This window comes from Vollenhovia emeryi, unplaced genomic scaffold (genome assembly GCF_000949405.1).
Source record: "Vollenhovia emeryi isolate VEMERY1.0 unplaced genomic scaffold, V.emery_V1.0 DF939157.1, whole genome shotgun sequence".
NCBI classification, from domain to species: domain Eukaryota; kingdom Metazoa; phylum Arthropoda; class Insecta; order Hymenoptera; family Formicidae; genus Vollenhovia; species Vollenhovia emeryi.
The window spans coordinates 1,835,522-1,844,711 of record NW_011967209.1 but is presented as its reverse complement, the minus strand read 5'-3'; the positions used below and the strand labels follow the sequence as shown (position 1 = coordinate 1,844,711).

At 43.9% G+C, this 9,190-nt stretch overlaps 2 protein-coding genes across 2 annotated transcripts in view; both read right to left on the bottom strand.

Moving 5' to 3' along the window:
- Positions 1-1,528: 1,528 nt before the first annotated feature.
- On the bottom strand, positions 1,529-2,912 carry LOC105564984 (trichoplein keratin filament-binding protein-like). The gene has a single exon (XM_012017786.1). The coding sequence runs from the start codon at positions 2,910-2,912 to the stop codon at positions 1,617-1,619; it is 1,296 nt and encodes a 431-aa protein (XP_011873176.1). The 3' UTR covers positions 1,529-1,616.
- Positions 2,913-4,821: 1,909 nt separating this feature from the next.
- LOC105564973 (lysine-specific histone demethylase 1A) overlaps positions 4,822-9,190 on the bottom strand; it is a 112,787-nt gene continuing 108,418 nt past the window's right edge. The window contains exons 11-14 of the mRNA XM_012017776.1: positions 8,792-9,084; positions 7,395-7,607; positions 7,012-7,210; positions 4,822-6,505 (exon numbers count right to left, since the gene is read on the bottom strand). Coding sequence (XP_011873166.1) covers positions 6,321-6,505; positions 7,012-7,210; positions 7,395-7,607; positions 8,792-9,084 — 890 coding nt within the window. The 3' untranslated portion in view covers positions 4,822-6,320. The remainder of the gene's footprint in view (positions 6,506-7,011; positions 7,211-7,394; positions 7,608-8,791; positions 9,085-9,190) is intronic.

Genomic DNA, 9,190 nt, shown 5'->3' with positions numbered 1-9,190 from the left:
CGCGTCCGTTTCAGCCCCCTGGTCGTAATTTTTGCTGTCGTTCGAAGACGCGCGGAATCATTGGGAACACGCTCCGTGTCCGCGGAGATCCGTCGCGAATCCCCTCGCGTCGAGGCGGCGGAGAGTTTGCCTACTAATTGTTGCTGCCCGATGCTTGCGCGTTAAGACCGAATCAGACTAGCAATTGCTGACTCGGATTGGATTGGGATCGTCGATTGGCGATTGTCTTCTAGCTAATGAGAGTCGATTAAATCGCCGGCTGCTTTGCTCTCATTGGCTAGGGGACAATCGTCAATCGCCAATCCCAATCGAATCCGCGTCAGCAATTGCTAGTCCGATTCGGCCTTTAAAGCCGCCACGGTTCCCGTCGATAAACACAGCCGCTTCAATAGCCCACGCTGCTGGGATCCTGCAGCATCCGACGGATGGTAGAAGCGGAGAACAGTGAGAGAAGAGCCCGGAGCCTTTGGTACGAGCGCCAACTGCAGGTCGAATTATACGGATGAGTAGCATTTTTTTTCGATCGGCACAGTCGCGCGCGAGACGGAAGGGAAGAACTGTATTTCGATATCATTTCCGATCCTGCGCGGCACACGCGAGTCGTATTTAATAACGCAAACATCCATCTCCTTATTAATTCCAGTCAATATTTCAAATTAGATGTACAGAAATAGCGTATCGAATTATTTGCAATTTTATTTCAATATAAAGATATTTCACGGAGATATTTTATCAAATGAACGACAGGGGCGATAAAGGTGATATTTATATGGCGGAATTGTTTATTGCGAGCGCAATATTCTACAATTCGGTTTTATTGAAAATAAATAGACATGACTACGAATACTATCGATTCTTTACTAATGACTTTTTATTACGACATGACACGGCTGCAATGCTAAACATACAATTGTGCGTAATAAAATAAAATAAAAAATGCCACGCAAATTGTACAATAGTTACATTTGTACATTTCATATCAGAGAGATTATACACGAAAGCATACAACGGAATATTAATGAGTGTGGATAAACGTGCATTTACAAATAAATTAACGATAAATTAACGATTATCAACCGAGTTCACAGCCTTCAATGCTGCTAAATTTATATAAAAGAACCGCCATTTGTTAGTTAAAAAGAATATTGAAATTACTTAATGCGTTCTCACTAAAAATAAATGGATATTCGTCTAAGATATACACATTATAGAAAGAAACACAGAAAAAGGGCCCAAAAGTGCTACATTACTTATAATTTCATAAAGTTACATCTCTTACGTTAATATTGTGATGAACATGGATTACATGACTATGTTGTATATTGACAATTTTTCTACAAAGGGTTGAGATCTCGTCAAGATGTTCCCTCTCGAAATCCCAAATTTCTACCGGCCTATCTCACATCGCCACAGATTTAACGGTCGCTTGCGGATTGATTGATTGATTGATTGATTATTCAATGGTCTGCCCGGTCCTTCACATGATCTCCCCGTACCGACAAGCCGGGGAAGTCACTTACAGGAGGTACACCTGGTAACTTATCAGCATCTCCTCTAACATGTCAGTAACGCGGAAGTTGAAGTTGGAGGACAGTAACAACGTCCTTCCTTCTCCCTCAGGAGGGGGACTCCTTCAGGCGCTCCTTTAGCAGGGCTTTAAACGGATGCGGCGTAATGCTCTCGGAAGCGTCCAACAGCTTGTCCGCGAGCCTCTGATATTCCTCCGCTCGCCTCTTCATCTCGGCCCGGTGGAGCCGTCGTTCCTCCTCCAATTCGCGGCGTCTCGTCTCTTCGACGCATCTCCGCTGCTCCTTGAGCTCCAGTCCGTAACGAAGCGCCTTTTGTCTGTTCTCTTTCTGCTCCGTCGCGGCCAAGTCGGCGTCCATCTCAATCTGCCTCTCGAGCGCCTCCCGCTCCTCCATCTTCAGCCGTTGTTCCCGCATCTCTGCCTCCTGCCGCGTCTTCAGCTGCTCCTCCCGACCGCGAAGGACTTCCTGCGCGCCGCGCCGGCGAGCTGCCGTGAATTTCTTGAGCGCGAGTTGACGCTTTGCCTCGATAGCCTCGTGCGACTGCCGAACGATGACTTCCACCTCGAGATTCCGTTTGGCCTCCTCCTGCCGCAAGTTTTCCAAATACTTTAGATAGGAGTCTAACTCCGCGCGAAGGGCCACGGTGTCCTGTTTCGCGCGAGCTCTCTCCCTGGCCAGCTCCTCTTCGGCCAGCATCCCGAATGCGCGATCCGCCATAGCTTCCTCACGGGCACGTTCGGCGATGAACTTGTTCGCCGTTAGGATCTGCTCCTCGAGTTCCCCCTTCAACTTTTCCCGCTTTTGCCTTCCCGTCTCGAGATCCCTTAACTCCGCTCGACGCATATCCTCGCATAACCGCTCCAGATGCTCCTGCTCGTCCCTCTCGGCCCGCTTCTTCTCGTCTTCCAGCGCCAACTTGTCCGCCACTTGCCTGGCTAAAGTGGACACCGTTTCTCGCTCGGCTAAGGTTCGTCTTTCCGACTCCTCCGTCTCCTTGTGTCTCTGCGCCTCGGTATCCCTCAGCATTAGCTCGTGCCAGACGACGTCCAGTTTTTTCTCTGCCAATCGCCTCGCCTCGTTGTTCGCCATCTGCGCCACGTTACACTGCTTCGCGTCAATCGCGGATCTCCTCGACAATTCTTGCTTGATATCCGGGCACGAGGCTAAATGTCGTTGCATTTCTTTGGCGGCTACCATCGCCTCGTGCTCCTCCTCGTACTGTTTCCTCAGTTCCTCTGTTCTCGCAAGCTTCTCCTCGAAGCGAGCATACTCATCCCGCCGCGCTACCTCCACGATCTCCCTCGTTAGATTCGCCTCCTCGCTCGATACGAGATCGCGTAGTTTCTCCCTACGCGCCTGTAGATTCTCCTCGTACGCCGACATGTCTGGAGATTAGTCGTGTTAACGGCTGGTAATTATCCCTGTTCAGCGGCTCTCATTATGCAAGAGAAAATGGCGGCTAAATGCCGTATCCAAGCAAACGTATACATTTATGCTTGACGATTAAAATTGAAAATTAAATAAAAAGTGACTAAAGGTTGAGAAAGAGAGAGAGAGGGGGGGGAGGAAGGGGAGGGGGCTATTTAATTTAATTTCAATTTCAATTCTTTAAAAATGTGACCTTAATTAATTCGAGCTACTCATATATTAATCAATTGTGCCAAATGTATTAACGTCCAACGCTACTCTATCATGTCGCCTTTGCACAAGAGAAACGACACGAGTAAAAAAATATGAGTTTTTGTTTTCACAGTTTATCATTTCTACTTTAAAACGCGTGTATTTTTATCCAGAAAAGCGTCGTAATCGCAGTTGTAAAATTTTTCGTCCAGGAAAGAACCAATACGGGGATTGCATTTCGTTTAAAAATAGTGACGGTAAAGAGAAGGAACGTTAAAAGGGAAGATACGATTTTCACATTATGGAGAAAGATCTATCAAAGCGAGAAGAAGAAAAGGATAAAAACAATTTAGCGCACCAATGTGGCTGCGGCTGTGATCTGCAAGCAGATTAAAAGTTTGAAATTCTTCTTCTGTGAAATTGTTATTTTTGACTTGTGTCACTGTTCTCGCGCGAAGACGATGTAAGAAATTGGCAAATTATATACATATATATAAAACATTTGTCGATAATAAATGCGACAAGAGTGTCCGTGGACCTTTTAAAAGAAACATTTTATCTTCTTCATCTATCTTTTACTTCCGCTTAAGTTTTCTTAAGATGTGCAAGTGTAATAAAAAAAAAGAACCACATCACGCCCGCGTTAATACCTCGTTGGACTCGTTGGCGAAGATTCTTGTTCCTGATTTTCCGATCGGTTTCTTTCTCGAAGTCCAGAGTTTTAAGTAACTGGTCGTATTCCCTCTTCTCCTCCTCGTCGCCTTCGAAGATAGATCTACCCGAACCATGGTGCTTTGCAACGCGGCAACTTTTGCGTTCGCGCAACTTGTGCCCGTAAGATATATTTGCCGTGCCGGGAACGTCAATGGGGTACTTTCTCGCCTTCGGTAAATCGCATTGTACTTGCGGTAAAGGGACCAGACTCATCTTTCGAGTTAATCATTTAAAAAAATTATCGAAATGAACGAAAGGTAGAAAAACCGCCAGCGAGGTCGACGAACGTTCTTCATGGACGATGTCACACGTGCGAGAGATATCTGACATTGCGTGTTTCGAGTTTGCCTGGCTCGCCACTCGCCGGCTTGTTTGCAGTTATGGTTGCTATGACGATACGTATTTATCGAGCTAACATTTTTGGAGTGAAATGGAAAATAAAGAAATAAGCGAGTGAAATAGAAGATTCATTCTATTCCATCGTTCTAGATATTTTCGTTGTCACACAAAAATACTTACGCCCATATATCTTCGGTGTTATCGTGAATTAATATATCTAGATTTATTAGAGACAGAGAGAGAGAGAGAGAGAGAGAGAGAGGGGGGGGGAAGGGGAGGCAGAGAGCTACGGCTTTACGTGGATTACCCCGATAGCTTTAGAATTTTGGTGGATGCATTTCAAAGTTACTTGCATCAGTGGAAATCTGTACAGCTCGAAATAATGCGCCTGCGGCGATGCATGCAATGTAATATCCGTACTGGAGTGATCGAATATTCAATATTCCCAAATTAGGTAGGAAATCTAATATGATCGGTGAGATTATATGGTTGCTACATAAATAGCAGGCACGGTTATTAGGTATGACTGATTAAATCAAGATTGCAAATGCAACGGCAGCGCAAATTGCTCTTTATTATTGATTTTTTATCGCTCTGTCACCGGAAAATTTCTTCACGCTTTCGGGCAATTAACATAAATCGAGATGAAGCGAGTTTTATCAACGCGTTATAGATACACGAATAAACGCTGCCCTATGTTCTAACGACGCTGCATTAATGTGCATTGATCTCGTGCCGCGGTGCAAATTTATATTCAATAAAAATTCCATATAAATATAAAGAATTCAGACACAAAAAATTAACTCCCATTAGATATTAACGTTATGTGTATATACGTATATTACAATTATTTTCATCTTAATATATATAAATCCTCCGTTACATACATGCGCTAAATCTTATAATTAGATCTGTAACACAGTTTTATAATTGTACTTCTAGACATCTGTAATTACGTCTTTTTCTGTAGTCAAATAAAGGGTTTCGACAATAAAATAAAAATACGTATGCACTTTATTTTGCGCAGGAATGCAATACATTACATTCGATATAATACTTTAAAATGTAATTTATCATAAATTTATAACTGTGATATCGTACTTTATAATAATTACATTTGATTATAACCTAAAAGTCACTCGTTATGGAGATAAAAATAATTCAAGCGTATAAAATTAAATGCAACGAATATCTGGCGAAATTTCAATAGCTATCATATATCGACTATCAATTTTCATAAACTTAAATTTTGGAAATTATCATATACGTACATACATATGTATACATAGTATATATGTATATGTACATGATAAAATAATATTACATAAAAAACCGCACACGTGTGTACGTGAATTCGTTCTCTACTACATCAAACATGATATGAATATAATTAGATTTTTATTATATTCAGTTCGTTCTACCATCGAAGTAATACTGTGCCACAAAATAATTCGTCTTCATAGCATTTTGCAATACATTTCATATTGATAAACAATTTATACACAATTTTGAGAGTATCGCTTCGTTTATTTTGTATTTATTCCATTTCAATATATACTTATATTAATAGTAATACTTATTAATTATAGAAGAGTACAAAGTTACAAGGAAACATGCAACGAACCACGTGAATCGACACAAATCATGCTGGATAAAGTCAATAATGGAAGCATAATTACATTTAAAAAATTGGGAAACCGTAATGAGGAGCATTACTTATTATATAAGAAGAACATATACGAATATGAATAATGATAATGACGATAAATGAAATATTTGAGCTGTATACTTGCATATACGTATACATACACGTATACATGTAACATATATTCGACGAATATAATATGTTATGCAAAATTGAGCGTATAAAAATCATCGAATGCCGTTTCGAGCTAATTTTTTCAATCGAACTTAATCGCAACGAGTTGAGTGATGCTTCGAAAATTGATCACATGTCAATTGCGGAAATAATGGCAAACTAACGGGTCGTCAAGTTGTCGCATGACTCGCAATTATCGCAGGGAATTTGTATCTCTTTCCGGTAGAGCCTCGAGGAAGAGCTTCCTCGTGCAAGGTCAACCACGGACTTCCTTCGCTCGCAGAGTCGATGTGGAAACATTAAGGCGTCGAACTGCTGCCGGTATTAGCTGGCGTGATCCCAGTCGATGGCGGAACGGAAGCTGCCATTGTTGGTGGCGCGTAAGGACTTCCACAGAGTTGATCGGCTATACGTCCACCCTCACGGAGGCCGCTGAGGAACGCGCCGTGCACGGTGGCTGGATAATTCCGTATAGTGTGCTCCCCTGAAAACCCGTCATGTAAGTAGGTCAGCGTGCACTCTCGTGAAAAAAGGAAGTTTATTACAACGTGACATTCGTCTTGGACGAATTTATTGTATTTCGCCATTGAAATCTCGCGCTTGTTTACCGGCAAATTCTTGCGATGTTTATTACATTTCGTTAAATTCCCGCGAGCGCTAATTCATCCCTGTTTACATGGCCAACATTTCGCGAATAGTAGGGTCTTTAAACAGCGTTAACACACGGAATTACTGCGCACACAAGTCGGGGGGGGGGGGGGGAGGGACGGAGTATCGTAGCGAGGCAAATTGCATCGCGCATCAATCGCGACGTTCCGCAAACGCGAACGGCGCTTACGTATATTTACGGGGGGACGCAAACTCGCAGCGCGACGGCAAACGCAAATATAATTCTCCCCGTCAGAGGAGAGCTTAAAAAGGTGGCCGTTTAAGTTTCTCGCGTCCCGGTAATACGCGCGACGTCGTGAAAAGTATCAATGTAATATTTACCTGCGAAGAACACCCTCGGCTGCAGCGGGGGTTGATTGAGCAGGTGCGGCGGTGACACGGGTGCCGCCAGGAGATCGTAATCGCTGCCGGAACTGCCGACCGAGACGAAGCTGTAGGAGCCCCGCGCCCAGGGATCCGCCCGCCACCTCGTCACGACGCTTTCGCGCGGCTGTGGCACCACCTGGTTCCCGAAAATACCCTGCGAGAGCGAGAACAAGAACTTTTCTCAACCCCTTCTATCATATTTCTCCGCCGTCAAGTGCAAAGAGAATTGCAAAAAATAATAATTGGTGCGAGACGCGACGCTACGCTCAAGTTAAGTGGGGCCGCTATTTGGCGTGTCCCTCGTCCTCCCTGCGCGCTAGAAATTTTTATCCACTTACCTTCAGTACGGCGATGCAACGGCCGACGATAACATCGTCACTGACATTTTCCATTACGCAAGCCGCTTCACCGGCGACGAGGGCCAGCAGGACCGGCGCCTTGTATAAGTTCCAGAACAGGAAGAGCTCGCCGCGCGACGCGGTGGTACTTCCCACGTGGCCGAACAAATTGGCCGTTGGATCCCAGAAAATGCGCTCGAAGCACAGCACTACCTGTGAGATTAGAGGGGACATTATGGGATTGAATTTATATCGAAATACGAACTCTTCCCCGGAATTCTGACGCCGCGTGACATTTCTGCGTGAAAACGAGCCGCGGATAGAAAACTGACTGCGAAAACCATTTCGTGAACGTAGCATTCGAGCTTGGAGAGCACGAAAAGCTCGGAAAAATGTCTAAAGCCTTGTGTCCACGATCCAAGAACTGCGTCCAAGTTCTAGTTCCGAGAAATCTTTTACGCAAAAGCTGCAGGTTGATTGGCTACACATTTCTCGGGACTAGAACTTGGACACAGTTCTTGGATCGTAGACACAAGGCTTTAGACATTTTTTTCGGCTTTTCGTGCTCTCCAAGCTTCTCCGTAAAAGATGCAGGTTGACTGGCTTCACATTTCTCGGAAATAGAACTTGGACGCAGTTCTTGGATCGTGGATACAAGGCTTAACGCGTCCTACAATTTTTTCTAATATGACAACTAAGTTTAAGCGTTAATAATAATTTCTTTATGGTTTGTCTACTGGCAAAAGGACTGGCAAAAGGACTGTTTAACTTAAAGTTATAAAGTTATAAGGTTATAACTTATTATAATGTCTCCTAATTTTGATGCTTCTATTAAATGATACAATTTGATCGAACAATCGATTTTAATATTATATTTTTTAAATAGCAATTTAATCACCTGCGCGCTAACTGTACGCAGTTAATAAACTTTTAGTTATTCGGTTTTTATTTTACACGCAAGTCTTTTTCTTTCCAATGCCACGTAATTAATCGACTTATCATGAGGATCTGTGCAATTTCTAAAAATTTGTCATGGTAATATAATCCCACGAATTTCGTAAAGTTTCGCCCCGTCTCGTCCGTCTTCGGGCGCGTAACTGATATCCCCTTACTTTGTCGGTGACATAAACATTTCCGATGAACCCTTCAATGTGGTCCACGTTCGTTAAAAGAACACACATTAATTGCCATCGAAATCTGCCACTGCGCGATCAGCGATAAGTCTTAATGCGCGATTATGCAGTCCCTAATACCCTTACACTAATGCTCGACAGGACCATCCATCGTTCTTCTCGCGGGCAGCATAAATTAGACCGCTTTACGGACGACAGCGACTTGTCGAAAACACACCATACACACACACACACATACACAGAAACGCACACGTCGGCGCTCACCTTATTTAAATTGCCAAAGCCGAGCCGTTGAATGGCCTGAGCCTTCCAGTCCGGAAGCGGCGGATTGAAGTTGACTCCGGAAGGTGGTGCGGAAGTCTTGAGGACACCAAGGGGTAGTGTAACCAGGACGGCGTCCGCCTTATAAACGGTGTGATTTGTGTGCTGACTGCGGGAGGGTGAGGCCCATACTTCTACGCCATTTGGCATATATCGCACCATCCTGGTAGCTGTGTTCAATCGAATATCAAGTCCTTCCGAGAGAGCAACAGGTACGCAAGAATAACCGTTGCGAACTGCAAGGTAAAAGGGGTAAAAAACGGATCAGTATTCCGATTTATTGTAATATCGCGCCGCGGTGAGAAAGACAGAGAGAGACAGAGAGAGAGAGAGAGAGAGAGA

Bases quoted from the DNA above. Each gene is read 5' to 3' on its own strand.
- LOC105564984 (XM_012017786.1), bottom strand. From the start codon at position 2,912: ATGTCGGCGTACGAGGAGAATCTACAGGCGCGTAGGGAGAAACTACGC.